This window comes from Phyllobates terribilis, unplaced genomic scaffold (assembly GCF_046119375.1).
Source record: "Phyllobates terribilis strain yellow unplaced genomic scaffold, ASM4611937v1 Scaffold_11__3_contigs__length_659146591, whole genome shotgun sequence".
NCBI classification, from domain to species: Eukaryota; Metazoa; Chordata; class Amphibia; order Anura; family Dendrobatidae; genus Phyllobates; species Phyllobates terribilis.
In genome coordinates, this window is record NW_027362771.1 from 619,475,359 (window position 1) to 619,493,441 (window position 18,083).

Sequence of the window (18,083 nt, forward strand, 5' to 3'; positions counted from 1 at the left end):
CAGGTTTTGGATGGTTTCTGCTTCAATTGTTTTGCATGAGGACAGAATACCCTCCCAGAGCTGTTGCTTAGATGTGAACTGCCTCCCGCCATCATAGACACTCCTTTTAATGATGCTCCAAAGGTTCTGAATGGGGTAGAGGTCATGGGAGCATGGGGGTCACACCATAAGTTTGTCCCCTTTTATGCCCATATCAGCCAGAGATGCAGATGTTTTATGTGCAGCATGAGATGGTGCATTATCATGCAGAAAAATGATCTTGCTGTGAAATACACGGTTCTTCTTCTTGAACCATGGCAGGAAGTGCTGTTTGAGAAAATCCACATACATTATGGAGTTCATCTTTAGCGCCTTCAGGGATCCTAAAGGGGCCGACAATCTCTCTCCCCATGATTCCAGCCCAAAACATTACTCCACCTCCTCCTTGTTGGCGCTGTAGCCGTGTTTGCGTGGGGTGTCCATCAACCAGCCATCCTCCACTCCATCCATCTGGACCATCGAGCGCTGCACGGCACTCATCCGTGAACAAAACAGTTTTGAAATCAGTCTTCATGTAATGTTTGGCCCACTGGAGCCGTTTCTGCTTGTGTGAAGTGGATAGAGGAGGTCGACAGGATGGCGTATGCACAGCTGCAAACCTCTGAAGGACCCTGCATCTTGTTGTTCGGGGGACGTTGGAGGCACCAGCAGCTTCAAAAACTTGTCTGCTGCTATGACAAGGCTTTTTTGCCGCTGCTCTGTCAACCTGACGTAATTGCCTGTAGGAAAGAGTCCTCAATTTGCCCTTATCAGCACGCACACGTGTGTACTGTGAATCAGATACATACTTCTTGATTGCCAAGACACTTCATCCTGATCATCGCACAATGTTGATTGTAGTCATGCCTTGACCTAAACACTCCACAATTTGTTGCTTCTCAGCAGCCGACACATCCTTTTTCTTTCCCATTTTGGCAGAAAATCTAGGCTGCTTAATAATGTGAGAGAGCCTTCTTAAGCAGTCTTGCCTTTCATTGGACACACCTGCCAAACTAATTAGCACAGGTGTCTGCAATTGCTTACAGTGATATAAAGAGCCCTGACACACATCACCATCAATGAGTTTAACTGACAAACAAACAAATTCTTCCCTTATCACTCCTAAACACTTTTTGCATAATAATTTGGAACGCGGTGTACATGTGCTTTTCCACAAAACACCAGCGGTTCACGTAGTGAATCTTACAGTTCTAACTTGCCAACCGTGGTCTGTATGGAATTGTTCAATAAAGGGCCCAAAATTAAGATAACATAGATGGGAGAGGTCTCTATGAATAGGAATTCCTAAGTATTTGATACCCTGTGAGGGCCAGGCAAAGGGAAAGTTGGACTGGATGGAATCCTATATGGATTTGGGGAGGGAGACATCGAGGGCCTCAGACTTCGCTGCATTGATTTTAAAATTTGACCATGTAACAAAGTGATCTATTTCAGCCATAACAGCATGGATGGATATATGTGATTGAGTGATATATACTAGGACATCATCAGCAAATAGAGAGCACTTGTACTCGGTGCCTCCCACCTCAATCCACCTAATATTGGGGTTATGGCGAATTGATGAGAGCAGGTGCTCCGTCACTAGGATGTATAAGAGAGGGGACAAAGAACATCCCTGCCTTGTCCCATTGGTGATTGTGAAAGGTGATGAAAATGTTCTGACGCGCCCCCTGGGCCTTGGGACATCTGGAGCCGGACCCTTTTTGGTGGATGCTGGTGGTTGCAGTCTCCGTGGCGGCAACCCGGTTCCGTGGCTCAGGGCGGTCAAACCAGTGGCGGAACTAATTATGTGGTTTTGATGTTTAAATGTCCGACTACGCCACCCGTGGATTGCGGTCAGAATGAAACGCCGCTCCAGGGCAGACCACTGAGGCTGGTGTTGTGGGTGTAGCAGAGCGTAGCATAACTCCCCACGGGAGGAGTATAGCCTCAGGGCAGTGTATGCGGAGGATGGGGGTGATGGTGCAGGGCAGCAGCAGTAATGACACGGAGTCAGTGATGCAGTCCAGGGCCTTTACTCACAGTACTTATTATCCAGACCACGTCTGCAGGTAACGGCTGCCCACGTCGTACTGTGCTCACCAGGTGAGGGGCTCAGACAACTCCCAGATAACTTTGGAGTGCTTCACAGGACCCCCTTTGTGTGTCCTTTGTCTGGCCTTTCTTACCAACCCTTCTGTCCGTCTGCCTCGGGCCTCCTCTTGGTAAACTTGGCGCCAGTTTCCCTGACCCTATGTGGTGCCTTCCTAGCGGGTGTAGCGAGGGGCTGCGCCACATAAAATGTCACAGCCTCCTGTTTCTAGCTGAGGGTCGTTTCCTGCCTCCACTAGTTTCAGGGACCGGTCTCCCCCTTTGGCCTGACCCCTCCACGCAGGTGGATTCGGGCGTGCGGTGGCGACTCACCCTTCCGCACCCCTGAGATCCCTTCGTTCCTCGTTCCTGGAGCCTTCTCCGCTCCTCTTCCTTCCTTCTCCCTCTTCCAGGCCTGGGCCTCTGTTACTAGGCCCGCCTCCGGAGCAGAGCTCATGCAGAGCCCCTGCTCCCTGCCACTTCTGCTCAGACTTCTCTGCACTGAACTAAGATGGTGCCCACCTTTTATACTCCCTTCTCAATGCACCCAGGAACTGCTTCCTCCCTGCTCCTGCACTACAGGGTTCCCCTTCCTCAGTGTTCCGTCCACCCACTCCAGCCAGGGACAGGGACTGTCGTGCCCATCTCAGGGCATATTGGTCGCCCTGCCCCACGGCAATGTGGTGTAATGCATGCAGGTGTCGGGTCCTGATCCACACTACATCCTTACCTGAGAGTGAGATATCACACCTCTGGGTGAGGTGCAATACCTCTGTAGCAACCGAGCCCTCAGGGTGCTACAGTTCCATTTATCTTCAGCCTAGGTGACGTATTGCGATACAGGGCCGTGATTTTGGCTATAACAGGGTCCCCTATACCCCTGCCTCAAGCTTTTTAAGAGAATCATATATGGCGTGCCAGGAGACTCTATGGAATGCTTTCTCAGCATCCAACGAGAGTATCTAATTACAAATTTTTAACTGCATCTAGCCCAGGAAATACTTTGTGCCTAGTAGCAGGGTCTGCTAGTTAGCGGATTATCCCAGCTGTTAAGCAAGCTACACCACCTGTAGTTTGGACACTTCATTTTTTCAAAGGAAATGCTTCGGAACCACGGGATACTCAGTGAAGAGCATCAGGAGGCACCCCAAGGCATAGGGGCTCGGACTGGCAGTAGGATGCCTTGCGGTGGACAGCCGAGCTCGATCCTTATAAAAGCTTTTTAACTGCAGCAGCTTTAGTGGACGCTACTGGAGCTGGAATTACGCGGCTGCTGGCATGAGACTTGCCCTCCAATAGATCCTTGTAAATGGATTTAAAGTGTATTTATTCAAATTAGAGAGACAATTTAAATTAAAAAGCTTAGAGCTGCCTCCACCACAGGGGGGCTCGCTCGACCCACCAGCGGACAGGCACCAGTATTGGGAGAGGGGGGCTGGCCGTCAGGGTTCACCGCGGCTCTGGCACAAACCCGGCGACACGGAGGTGGCACGGGCAGGAGCGGACTGAACGTGTCGGCTTCTCACTTTTTGGATTTTAGAAGGGCATGACATGCCTATATCTGTGTCTCCCCCTCCTTTTACTCCTCCACCTCTTTTCTTTTCGCATGACTATATGTACTTGTCACTTTTCCATGTGTTAGTTGTGTCTTCTGAGCAGTTTGTCAGCTTTTGGACACCTTTGAAGGTGTTTTCTATGTGTTTCTATGTGTTTTTGTTTGCCTGCCATTGGTTTTAACGGTGTTCGAAGGTGTTCGACGAACCGAACCGAACTCGAACACTACGGGGGTGGCTCAACACTAATGAGCAGATCTGGCAACTTGGGGTACGATTTTAGAAACCACTGAACCACGAGGTTAAGCACATGAGCCAGACATGGTACGTGTGTGATCTCGCCGTGCCTCAGAGCCGCCACCAGGTTACGGCCATTGTCACAAACAACCATGCCTGGATGTAGGTTCAGCGGTTTCAGCCACAGATCTGCCTGCTCTTTCACAGCTGTCCACATCTCACAAGCAGTGTGAGGTTTATCACCTAAGCTTATGATTTTCAGCACAGCCTGTTGCCGTTGGGCGGAGGCAGTACTGCAGTGCTTCCAGCTTATAACTGATGTAGTGATATCTGAGATGGAGGCTGAACATGAGGAGGAGGAGGATGATGCACAGGAGCAGTACACTGTGGGGGCAACTCTGACTGACATAGGGCCCGCAATCCTCGGTGTGGGGAGGATGTGTTCTGTCCCAAGGTCCGAGTGGGTCCCGGCTTCCACTATGTTTACCCAGTGTGCCGTCAGGGAGATGTACCATCCCTGGCCACAAGCACTTGTCCACGTGTTCGTTGTCAGGTTGACTCCCCCACTAATTGCGTTGCTGAGGGCACAGCAGATGTTTTGGGACACGTGCTTGTGTAGTGCGGGGATGGCACACCGGGCAAAATAGAGTCGTCTAGGGATCAAGCACCGAGGGATGGCCACTGCCATAAGTTTGCGGAAGGATTCCGTCTCCACCAGCCTAAAAGGCAGCATTTCCAATGCAAGCAGTCGTGAAATGCGCGAATTCAGGACTGTGGCCCGTGGGGAGTTAGCTGCGAATTTTCGCTTTTGCTCAGAGGTCTGGGATATGGACAATTGAACGCTGCGGTGGGACATGGACGTGGACGTTGATGCTGTTTCTTGAGAAACAGCCATAACAAGTGAAGACTGAGAGGAGGGGGCATCTTTATTGTTTATTAAATGGAAAGAGGGAGGCATATCTAAAGAAGATTATAATGCAGTCTGCAGATCCTGCAGGGCACGTATCAGGTTAGCTAAAGCTGACAATGAATTAAGGCTTGCAAGAGATGTCAAAACCAATAAAAAAGGATTTTGGGGGTATGTCAAAAGTAAAAGAAAAGTCAAAGATGCTATAGGATTTTTACAGGATGAAAATGGAGAAATGGTAAGAGAGGATGTTGAGAAGGCCGAACTTTTTAATTCCTATTTTGCATCTGTTTTCTCTCAGAAAGAAAATGTAACATCAACTGATCTTCACTGTCCTTTTAAAGGAATAGAGGAATCCAAGTTATCTGTAAACAGAAAGATTGTGAGGGAATATTTAGCTAACATAAATGAGTTCAAGTCTCCAGGTCCAGATGAATTACACCCCAGAGTACTGAAGGAGATCGTAGAAGAAATTTTAGAACCACTCTCCATAATCTTTGAAAATTCTTGGAGAACAGGAGAAGTCCCAGAAGACTGGAGAAGAGCAAATGTTGTTCCTATCTTCAAAAAGGGGAAGAAGGTGGACCCAGGGAACTATAGGCCGGTGAGTCTGACTTCTCTACCAGGAAAGATCTTTGAACAAATTATTAAACAACATGTATGTAAGTACATGGATAAGAATGAAGTGATTAACCAGAGTCAGCATGGGTTTGTAACTAACAAGTCATGTCAGACTAACTTAATTTCCTTCTATGACAGAATCACTGACTGGGTGGATCAGGGAAATGCTGTAGATATAGTATATCTTGACTTCAGCAAAGCATTTGACAAAGTATCTCACACCATCCTTATTGAAAAAATGACCAAGTATGCAATGGACCAGGCAACTGTTAGGTGGATTCATAACTGGCTTAGTGATCGGACTCAAAGGGTGGTTGTAAATGGCTTCACATCCAGCTGGATGAATGTCTCAAGTGGGGTACCACAGGGCTCCATCCTGGGACCTGTATTGTTCAACATCTTTATCAATGATTTAGATGAAGGAATTGAGGGTAAACTGATTAAATTTGCTGATGACACAAAGCTAGGAGGGATAGCTAATACTAGAGAAGAGAGAGAGAGGATTCAAAAAGACCTAAATAAACTGGAGCAGTGGGCAGCAACCAACAGAATGGTTTTTAACAGGGAAAAATGCAAAGTACTACATCTGGGCAATAAAAATGAAAAAAGCATATACAGAATGGGAGGAATAGAGCTAAGCAACAGTACATGTGAAAAAGACTTAGGTATACTAATAGATCATAGACTGAACATGAGTCAACAGTGTGATGCAGCAGCAAAAAAGGCAAATACAATTCTGGGATGTATTAACAGAAGCATACAGTCTAGATCACGTGAAGTCATTATCGGTCTTTACTCCTCTTTGGTCAGACCTCATCTGGAATACTGTGTACAGTTTTGGGCACCACATTTTAAAAAAGACATAGACAAACTGGAGCAAGTTCAGAGAAGAGTGACCAGAATGGTGACTGGTCTGCAAACCATGTCCTATGAGAAACGGTTGCAGGATTTGGGAATGTTTAGCTTGCAAAAAAGAAGACTGAGAGGAGACTTAATAGCTGTCTACAAATATGTCAAGGGCTGTCACATTGTAGAAGGATCATCTTTATTCTCATTTGCACAAGGAAAGACTAGAAGCAATGGGATGAAACTAAATGGGAGGAGACACAGATTAGATATTAGAAAAAACTTTTTGACAGTTAGGGTGATTAATGAGTGGAACAGGCTGCCACGAGAGGTGGTGAGTTCCCCTTCAATGGACGTCTTCAAACAGAGGCTGGACAGACATCTGTCTGAGATGATCTAGTGAATCCTGCTTTGAGCAGGGGGTTGGACCAGATGACCCAGGAGGTCCCTTCCAACTCTACCATTCTATGATTCTATGATTCTATGATTCTTTATATGCAGTATGGGCAGGGATTGCCTTGCACACACAACAGGTGGTTCTATTGCACGCACAACAGCAGAAGAAGCAGTGGTGACACCCGCTGACACTGGTCGTTGGCCCTGGGTTTCGCCCCACAAAGTCGGGTGCTTTGCTGCCATGTGCCTGATCATGCTTGTGGTGGTCAGGCTGGTAGTTTTGTCACCCCTGCTGATGCTGGCATGGCAGGTGGTACAAATGGCCTTTTTGGAGTTATCAGCAGAGTCTTTAAAAAAATTCCAGACTCTGGAAGACCTACCGCTTATACTGGCAACGTCCCTCGTGTTGGTGTTACGGGGAGCGGTTGCCCGCCTTCTGTCTGCGACCACCACACTGTTTCTCCTGCCTGTTGGGGTACTCTACCTCCCTCCCCCTGTGTGCTGCTGGCCTCACTCTGCATGTCCTCCTGCCACATTGGGTCAGTTACTAGATTATCCACCACCTCCTCCTATTCCACTTGCGCACCACGATGCTCCTCCTCACTTCCTGGCAATTTTGTCTCGTCATCGTCCACCTCTTGTGAGAAATTGCCAGCGTCGACTTCCTGCTGCCGTGGCTGTTCAAATATTTGGGCATCGCTACATGGGATCTCCTCTTCCACCACTTCAAGCGGAGCAGGTGAGGGGCACAAATCTGGAAATGGACCAGTGAACAGCTCTTCAGTGTCCAAGTGTGGGATCATTTGCTGTCTGACGACACTCGGCATGGTGGGAGGAAGGAGCATCAGGGTGAGGAGGAGTATGCAGTCGAGACTCACGGCTACAAAGAGTTGACCATGTGGAAGACAGACCGGAGGTGGTGGTGCTCAGGTAACTGGAAGTATTATCTGCTAGCCAATTAATAACCTGTTCACACTGATCAGTTCGCAATACTGGTGTTGTTCTGTGATTCTCTAGTAATTCGGTCAAGAAGTGGGAGCGAGAAGATGTTGGTTGTGGCACATTTACACCTTGAAAATGGCCCCTTCCTCTGCACGCACCATCACCAGAACGTTCAGTTCCACGTCCCTTGTCACGCCCCTTGCCCATTGTAAAGAAAGTAAAATAACTTACACTCGCACTATCATTGGAAAAAGGGTATTAAAAAGTAGATTAGAACTGTGGAAGAGGAAAACCACAGTTCTCTTTCTCTGGCCTACACCCGACTCTTTTAAGCAATCAGAACAATCAGGGAGAAACTATTACTGTTTTTCTTTACGGAAAAAATACCAAAACCTGAATAATAGAGATTTTTTACCGTGGAATGCCAAAACCACAGTTATTGTTTACTGGTGTATACCAGACTTTTTTAAAAATATAGATTTGCGGCTGAACAGTGAGCGATACACTCAAACTGGGTTTTTTTAGATACCAAAGGCCCAAAACTGGATACTACAGAGATTTTACTCGTAGAACTGCAAAACCACATTGGGATTTGTCAGGCGTACACCAGACTATTTTCAACAGATATATTTTTGTGTCAGAACAGTCAGGAGTCGCTACTGGCTTTTTTAAGGCAAAAAAAACGAAAAACAGGATAATAGAGATTTTTTACTGTGGAACAGCAAAACCACAGTTTCAATTTACTGGTGTATACCACACTTTTTAAAATATATTGATTTGTGGCTGAACAGTGAGCGACACACTCAAACTGTTTTTTTTTAGTTACCAAAGGCCCAAAACTGGATACTACAGATATTTTACCCATAGAACTGCAAAACCACACTGGGATTTGACGGGCGTACACCAGACTATTTTCAACAGATATATTTTTGTGTTAGAACAGTCAGGAGACCCTACTGGCTTTTTTAAGGCAAAAAAAGCAAAAAACAGGATAATAGAGATTTTTTACCGTGGAACAGCAAAACCACAGTTTTAATTTACTGGTGTTTACCAGACTTTTTTAAATATATAGATTTGCGGCTGAACAGCGAACGACACACTCAAACTGTTTTTTTTTTAGATACCAAAGGCACAAAACTGGATACTACAGAGATTTTACCCGTGGAACTGCAAAACCTCACTTCTGTTTCTGTGGCCTTTACCAGACTCTTTTCAACTGATATATTTGTGTCTGAAAAATGAGAGACACACTTTTTTTTTGGGGGGGGGGGGACACCAATAGGTTAATACAGTGTGAAGGAGGGAAAAAAAAAAGGATTTAGATGAAAAAAAAGGAATTTTCCTGGCCCTCGAGACCTGGAGCTAAGTCCAGCAATTTCAGAAACAGGAGCACACAGGACTGTAATGCAGCGTTTGCTGGTATAACCACTGCGTCTCCTATACAGCCTGCCTGCCTGGGCCTGCCTGATATCTGGGATGGATATTAGTCCTGAGAAGGACTACGTGTTTGATCTGGCAGCCTTTACAGACCCTACACTAACTAGTTCGTAGGATATATCTCTCCCTAAATCAGCAACGCTGTCCCTATACTGTCTGATCCCAGCCGTCTGTGTCCACGATGGCGGAGCCCGGTTTTAAATACTCGAGGTGACGCTGTGCGGCCAGCCAATCACTGTAATGCCCACAAACAACATGGCTGCGGTATTACAGTGAGTGGCAGTCAATCCCTGCATGTTCATTGGCTCTGTAAAGAGCGCCAAACATGCAGGGCAGAGACTCGAGCTCCCGCCCGAGTAACCCGGAAATGCTCGGTGCTCGCCAAACATCCCGAGTAGCATGATGCTCGGGCGAGTACCGAGCAGTGTCGAGCATGCTCGCTCAACACTAGTAAGGAGGCTTATTCACTGTGCAATGCTCCTCTGGGAAAGAGGACTTGATCTCTATAGCGCCACCTATTGGAAGCAGCAATCCTACAAGTCACAATTGCTGCTTCCAATAGGTGGCGCTGTAAAATTCAAGTCATCTTTTTCTCTGAAGAGGCAATTTGCATATTAAATTTCCCAGAGGAGCATTGCACGGCGAATAAGCCTCCTTACCTTGGCATGCCAGATCCAGTGTGTCCCTCTCCACAAGGAGAAATGTTACCCTTTAGACCTCAATCCAGAGCGCCTCATCCAACCAAAACAGTTCTTATACTTTGCACTGACAAGGGCCAGCAGCCCGAAACACCGAGTCTGTAAATTGAGATTCTGATTTGGCTATTATCCTAAGTCATAAAAGGTCGTTAAAGGTTTGATTGTGACTTGTAGGATTGTTGCTTCCAATAGGTGGCGCAATAGAGATGAAGTCCTCTTTTTCTCTGATCAGGCAATTTGCATATGTAATAGTTTAGACATTTTGAAAGTAGCAAATCTACTGCATTTACCAAAAAGTTAATTTTTAATTGCTTTGCCTCCCAGTTGAGAATCGATAGCATCTTCACTTTTTAAAATAACACATCTGTTTCTATTCTAAAAATAAAGAGATAATTTTTAGAAGCTGTTTCAATTCATAAAAAAACAAAGCTCTTACTACTCTGCAAACAGGGAGAGTTTTTGCATCACTCCGTGTGAAAAAGCCATGGAATCTTTGAAAGCAACAATGTAATGGCCTATTTTCCTGTAAGATGAAGGGGTAATAATACTAAATCACAGGAGTTCCCAGAAGCAAAACTGACCATGCTCACATTAAGGCAATGTTTACATGTTCAGTATTTGGTCAGTATTTTACATCAGTATTTGTAAGCCAAAACCAGGAGTGGGAAAAATCAGAGGAAAAGTATCATAGAAACATGTGCACCATTTCTGTATTTATCACCCAATCCTCATTTTGGCTTACAAATAGTGATGTAAAATGCTGACTAAACACTGGACATGTGAATGTGGCCTCACTGATGTGTGAGGAAGTGTAAGGGGGACGGTTGCAACAACTTTATTAAAATGATATGAAACCGAACCCCGGGGTGGGCGGTGCAGCCACGAAGACTGCGGCCGAACAACCACCGGGTAAGCGTGTAAGACAACCAACTTAAAGTGTAAATCCCTTCAGTGTTAACAACACACCTGGATGGGAAAAGGGATTCGCACTATCTCCGTAAACTGCACGAGAGATGTGCTACAAATAATTGTAGCCGTAGCCCTGTTAACTGCACAGAGGCTATGCAGCAGGCGATAGGAAGTGTGTGTGACTCATGCCAGCATGTACGTGCTCCAGCCGGTGTGGGACCGGACTGCGGAGTAACTCTCCACGTGGCTAACCGGGGGTGTCAGGGATACGGGGCCCGTAGTCTGCTCGAGGTGTATAGCAACCTCCTTGCCGGAGCCAGACTGCCAAACGGGAACTACCTGCCTCCACTAGCTAAGTCTGCCTAAGCCCTGCTAAACCTGCCTAAGAGACCTGTGCTAATCAGCCGAACGAACTCTGGCATCGGCAGGTCACGGAGAGAACAGCTAAGCGTCCACACAGGAACACAACCTAAGCTTTATTGATCAGAGCACAGCGCCATGCTTGTGGGCATCCTATTTAAAGAATAAGCCCTGCCCACCATCGCATTATTGGTCGCACTACTGATGACGTCACCCTCGACCAATCAGTCGCTGATACCAAACAGCCAATCACAGTCCTCCATGTCATGGGCATACTTAGTGCAGTGCATCCTGGACTTAGACTGTTGCAGCCCTGGTTCCCCTCCGCAACCTATGCTTAACACTACTAGGAACAAAGACCCGAGAGGCAGCCTGTACATCTTGTGCACTGGCTAGGCGTTGGGACCGATGGCGATGCTAAGCAGCATCAGCCCCAGCTGCACCAGAATTGGAAACGACAGAATCCACTGATGACTCTGACCCAATTTCAGGTCCAGCAACCGCCTGATGCCTAACAGGGAGCGTTTATTCTTGGTGACCTTTAAGCTGAAAGTGTTACAAAAAAATAATGAGCAATTAGCATAGGGGCTAAAAGAAGCAATAGAAGGATTGACTGTGAGTTGAATTTCCAGTTTTCCACAAGTATAAACACTTTGCAATTTTTTTTCGTGAAGATTAGTCCCCAAATAATACCCGGCGCCATTTCACACACTGCTGAAGACTGGGAGTGCGGTCTAATGGAATCAGGTACGGCCTCACAGGCTTTGCCATGCGGTTATCACATCACATGATCTAATGTAACAAATCAGTATGGCTACCCTAGAGAGTATAAAAGATGGGTGCAGGCAAAGTGTGTATATGTTTGTTTTGTGTAGTGATAGGAGGTCAGAGCACATTGGTCTTTCCACATGTGAATAAAAAAAGGCCTAATGTGATTGTGGTGTATTATTTTTACTCTTCAAACAAATTGAAAATGAGAGTTGCCGTTTCAGTCTGTGAATATTAATTCAAAGATTGAAATAATATATAGGGGAAGTTCTGTAGCTTTATAGTCACGCACTATGACTAAATTGATTGATCTGAGATATACTTAATAGCAGTTTTTTTTATTCCTCACAAATCTGCAAACAAGGAGGGCTTTATTAAACCCCTCAGTACTTTCTCTCTCTCTTTCTCTCTATCTTTCTCTTTCCGGGCAATTATTGGCTTTTCATTATTGTGAATTGTGGTGAATTATTCAGCACAAATCAAATTTTAGGGGAAAATTTGGTAAACTGGTCAAAATTGAATGTCAAAAGATCTGTTCATCTCTAGTTTTCACCTTTTTATTATTTTATTTACAGTATGCTCTGTGAAAAAGGAATTAACTTGAATTTTTATATTTTTCGTCTTATATTTTTTCATTTATTTTTGGTAACCCTTCGGGACTTTAGTTATCCAGGACTATTTATAAATTTTACTATAGGCCTAAGAACTAACAGGAAGATAGTTGTTAAATACCTGACTGTTGTGCTCGGCACTGATATTTGCCATCACAGAGCGGTCACAGACAGCTACTCCTGGCGATTCAGCGCCATCTCTTCCGCTCTGCTCTGTCGATTGGGTGTGACTGGCACCATCATGCTGACTGATAGCTGGCTCCCCGCTGCTTAATTGCGGGGAACCAGCTGTCAATTAGCATGACATCTGCATTCATGCCGCTTTGATAGAGCAGCTCAGAAGAAAAAGAACTGCTCTATTGATATGGAGCAGCTAAATTGCTAATAGGAGCAGTCAGTGACCACTTTGAGCCGAAGCTGGGTGGAACAGGCAAGTAATTAGAAACTAACTACTGGTTAGTTTTTAGGGTCATAGGAAATTAAATAAACTTGTCCTGGACAAGCCTTTTAAATCTCAGATTCTTTGTTTGCTTCTACAATGCAAGTCAATGCTGCAGTATTGTAGACTATGGTAAAATGAATGATCTTCTCTGAAGCCTAATCCAAAACCGGGCTTCATTGGTGTAGAAATATAGAAGACATCTGGGGCCAAATAGATCAACATGCATAGGTGAAAGACAATCTACCTCTACTATGTTTGTCTGACTAGGAATGTTTTTGATTGATTGGATTACATTATAGATTTTAGATTCTAAAAGTGCTATGTCTCACCTCATGAGATGGATCATCAATGCACTAGGTTCTAATCATGGGATGGACTGCAGTCCAGATTGATGATGTTGATGCTGCGAGAAGAACCAGTTGAAGAAATAGAGGCTGGATGGCAGCTAAAAGAACTGTAACTGGAAAGGCGGGACAGCAGCTTATGGAAAATAGGTTGTATAGGCAAGAGACTAAGAGTAGGAAAACTGAAGAAGCAGTGTTAAACCAATCACTAGAAAGAGTAGTGTTTAAGGAATAGCAGTCATGAGAATATCAGGCAATACACCATAGAGATGGAGCATAGTCAATAGAACAGCAGAGCTGGTTTTGTCAGGCGATGCACTTAAAAGCCATAGAGGAGGCCCAGTATCTTAGCAGATCTGGGTTAATCAGGATGTACACTTCAAAAATGTATATTGGAAAGGAAAGAAGATACAGTTGTGGTTTTGATGCCAACGTCTAGCGATCCACCAATTGAACCGGTCTATAAGGCCTGAGAGTATGATATCAGAGGTGTGCACTAGGATGACAGGGCAACCTGGAGTGTCAAAGAGCAGAGAGAGAGCACAGGAGGAAGAAGCAGCACCTAGAGTTGAATACAGGGGAGAAGAGTAACAAAGAAGTGGGACACTACATTTTGGTACATTCTTGAAACTGCTGATGGTTCTTGGAATTGTATGATAGGGATATACAGCTTAGAACATTCAACACACAAATGGGTAAAATAATTTCTCTTTTTACTTTATTATATTTTGGAAGTTTAGTAAAGAAATAAATAGATATATACTGTAAAATTATTTTAGATCGTAATGAAGAATACAGTAGAAATGCAACTTTTACCGCACAGGCTGTAAAGTAAAAGCAAAATACAAAAATGCTATTTTTACCACACTGTGTATACAGTAAAAAAAGAATCCAACCTTCACCCAAAAAAACTTGTCTACAAAACTATCTGTAGCACGAAATGAATAAATGTTGAGAGAACTAAGTCCTTTGGTGAACAGGCATGTTGAATTAGGGTAGTGGATGTAATCGTTTGATGATTGGTACGTGCTTTAATATACGGCCATACACATTAGATATCTGTCGGCTGAATCATGCTTCATCCGATCGTTCAGCCAACAGCCATCTCAGCCAACTCACCCATACACAAGAGCATTTGTTCGAGTGGGCGCTTCTGTGTTTTCTACTATGAGAAGGGAGAACAATGCCATCGGCAGTCTGATATCAGACATGTCTAATCAATATCTCTCCGGATGATTAGTTGTACATTTCCCTCATACACTCTACACAGTTGGCCGAATCTGTTCATATTGTCAGGTTCAGCTGACATTAGTTTAATGTATATGGTGGCCTTTAGAAACACTAGTCTTTGGGATTTTGGGCTATCTCCTGTCTAGTTTGTTTAGTAAATTCTGGCCAATTTTAGTAGATTAAGTCAGAGAACAAACCTCCAAAACGTTGTGAATGCTTCTGTTCACATTCTTTCACACTTCCCGACATAAATCTTAGAAGGAAAATGTATAATGTTTAAATCATGCCTTTTAAATTTCCAGGATCTCTATGGAAAACAAACATATACAACTCAAAAACTAACTTACTTAATAATTGTAACTTTACTTTATGTATTTCCCTTAAAAATATAAAACCCTTTGCTCTAAAATAGTATGTGATGAAATGGGAATTTCCACCTAAGAAGTTAATGATGATAACTCCTCACCAGGGATTTTCCAATGCCAGGGAATTCACCACTGAGGCAGTTATTTTATCGTAACCCATGAAGTATAGATACAGATGAGGAATACTGTATAAACAATGACAGACACATGGGTTACTGTTATAATTACACTGTGAATTAAAAATTCTTCTGGCAGTATAAATAGTGAAGGAAGAAATGAGTATGTGAAGGGCAAGTCAAAGAGTGTGAGGTAACTATAGCTATCCCACAGCACACACTCCCCATACTATCTGTTCTCTAATGTAATTACTGTGTATCACTGTCAATATGATGTATACTTATCCCGGATCCCTCACAGTTCTACTGAACCAAACTTAGACCTTTCTAGACCCCTTAGTTTGATAAAATAGAGCCAAGAGAGTCCCGGTCTTAACACTGTTTTATGGCTTTATGAGATCCACCTAATTCTAACATTTTCTTAGATAATTTCCAGGAGAGCTGCTTAAACATATTTACTACGTAAAACCCGAATGCCTCATTTGCTAATAAAACAAGATGGTGGGCATAGCTTCAGCAGTGTGGGCCCTGGTTTTCTCCTGCTTCATTCCAGATTTCTACTCGGAAATGCTAAACAACCCGAAATGCAAACTAGATTCTTCAAATCTACATGGAAGCTTACTACCCGGAGACACAGTGATTGGACTCATCTTTCCACTTCATCTAGACAAGTCCTATGAACAGGTTACTTTTACTGAGAAACCACCCAAGACTTCTTGTACTATGTAAGTGTTATAATTCAAATTATTGCTTTTGTTTGGGCCCAAGGAAGTTAGTAGAGTTGTGTTTCTCAAGGAACTAAATTTGAAGCTATTGTTTAACTAGGTAACATTACCATAACTGCACTCTTGGCATTTTATCAATCTGGCCTCCACTCTTTTAGGTAGGCCTTTCCCTCTCTTTTAAAGTAGAACTGCCATGTACATTTTCATTGGCTTAACCATTGTTACTGTATATATAATGTAGTGTAGTTGCAATAATATACAGTACTTACCGATTAGTGTCTTCTCTTGTTTCCAGCGCTGATCCAGACTTCTTCTGGGTTAAATGGCAGCTATTCTAACTTCCCGGCTCACATTAGGCTCTATACGTGAGCTGGAAGTTGCATTTATAATATAAGCCTATGGAACTTCGTTCTGACACTACAAACACTTAAAAGCAACTTTCAGCTGACATATAGTGCACAGAGTAAGCTGGCAAGTCGGAAACTTCACGTGACCCAGAAGAGTACTGGAGCAGTGCTGGAAACTGGGAAGAAGGCGATCAGTGAGTATAGTAAAGATGTTGTCCACTACTTTTTCATTGGTTATTATTGGTCATTGTTCACTATACATACTTTCAGTGGGAATATTATATAAGTTGTTCACCACTTTTTCATTTTTTTCTTTCAAACATTTTTCATCAATGTGTGATCGGTCGTGGTCCAACACCCGGCACCCTTGGTGACCAGCTGGTGTTGATGATGGCAGCAGTGGCCACTGTCCAGAACTGCTTGGTTGCAGATCTGCTACGTCTTTTTAGAGTGGCCGCGGCAGGGTACTACACATCTTCCTCCTATTGATGTGAATGGAAGGGGGATGTGTAGTACCTTTCTGCGGCCATTATCAGAAGATGGAGTAGCTACGCAATCGAGCAGCTTTGGCCAGTTTAAATTACCGAAACTTTGCAACCCACATTAATGTGAATATTACATGTGTACATACATGCAAATACAGTATGTCTGTTTATATGATCCTTGATATACATGTTAATGCACTTTTGGTAGGAGTGTATTATATAGGTATATAGGTATTTACATTTCCAGGGGTTTCTCACAATAGCTCACTCACCAATTTTGAATCTTTTTGCTTGTACTTGGTGTTTACTTGTCTACATAGTTTTATCAAATGTCTCAATTTGATAGAAATTAGATTTTTTAATTATTTATATGCTCATGATTTCAGTCTCCGGCACATTTTTTTCCTTTGGTTGCAACCTCCAGTTTACCTTACTCAGCAAAAAGTAAAAATTCTCACTGGTTCTTTCCTACAGAAACCCATCTATCCCAACCCAATACCTATATTCCCATATAAACATGTACTATTCTACTTGACCATACAGGACGATGGTAATGACACAGTATTGCTATTTACAAGTTCACTATTTGATCAGGAAGTTTGACATTAAAAATACCAAAGGACCGAAAAGCCACTGAGACCCCAATTTATTTACTTTATAGCTTATGGGGTTCATAGCAGTCAACAGCCCCCACTTCATATATTGTAGCGATAATATATTATAGGCACTATTGTGCCACTTAAAGGGAGGATTTAGTAAATATAAATTTATTTCATTTTTAAGGTTCCAGCTTGAAAATTACCAGATGCTTCAGACCACCGTATTTGCTTTAGAAGAGATCAACAATGACTCCAATCTTCTGCCTAACGTGACTTTAGGACTACAAGTGTATGATTCTTGTGATGCACCTCACCTGGACTTACAAGGTACCCTGCAAGTGTTGACCGGCTTAGACATAGCCATTCCTAACTACCGATGTTTTCTGGAGTCTCCATTAACTGCCGTTCTTGGATCTTCTCACTCTACCCATTCAATAGCCATGGCTCACATCCTTGGACTCACTAGACACCCACAGGTAAAATGCTTGAAGAATATCCTAAGTAAATTATAGAAAGTGACATGCCTAAAACCATGACTTGAACTTCGCTTTATCTAACTCACTAATTGGTTTTGAATTAATAGTTATTGCAGAATAAAAGAACAAAATTGGAATCCCTTTAACATAAGTCACAATGCTCTAAAAGGCAGTAAAGATAATATTGGCTATTGTATTTTTCTGTCACTATATATTAGATAGGCAAAGAGGGAAACAATTTCAGCCAACATTTTAGTTTTTAAGACCAATAATTAAGAGACTTAGCCATTATATTCTATATTCATTGGCAAAGATGTACCTATATGTGTTGCAAAGTCAACAGTCACATCTGGTGCCATAGGACCCTACTAGCATGTGCAAAGTCACTACTACTACAAAAGGTACATGGTAGGAGGAAGCAACTTTTTTTTTTATTCGGGACCAGAAACCTTCAATGATGACGCTGCTCATTGTTGTACAGCTAAAAACATTGTCATTTAGTATTAGGGCTCTCTGGACTTAGAGACACATCATAATCTGGTTTTAACACGTTGTTTCCT

The 18,083-nt window shown here is 43.6% G+C and overlaps 1 protein-coding gene across 1 annotated transcript in view; it reads left to right on the top strand.

Annotated features, from left to right (window-relative positions):
* LOC141167401 (extracellular calcium-sensing receptor-like) overlaps positions 1-18,083 on the top strand; it is a 129,840-nt gene that overhangs the window by 55,763 nt on the left and 55,994 nt on the right. Inside the window, exon 3 of the mRNA XM_073654808.1 lies at positions 17,239-17,523. Within this exon, the coding sequence (XP_073510909.1) occupies positions 17,239-17,523 (285 nt within the window). The remainder of the gene's footprint in view (positions 1-17,238; positions 17,524-18,083) is intronic.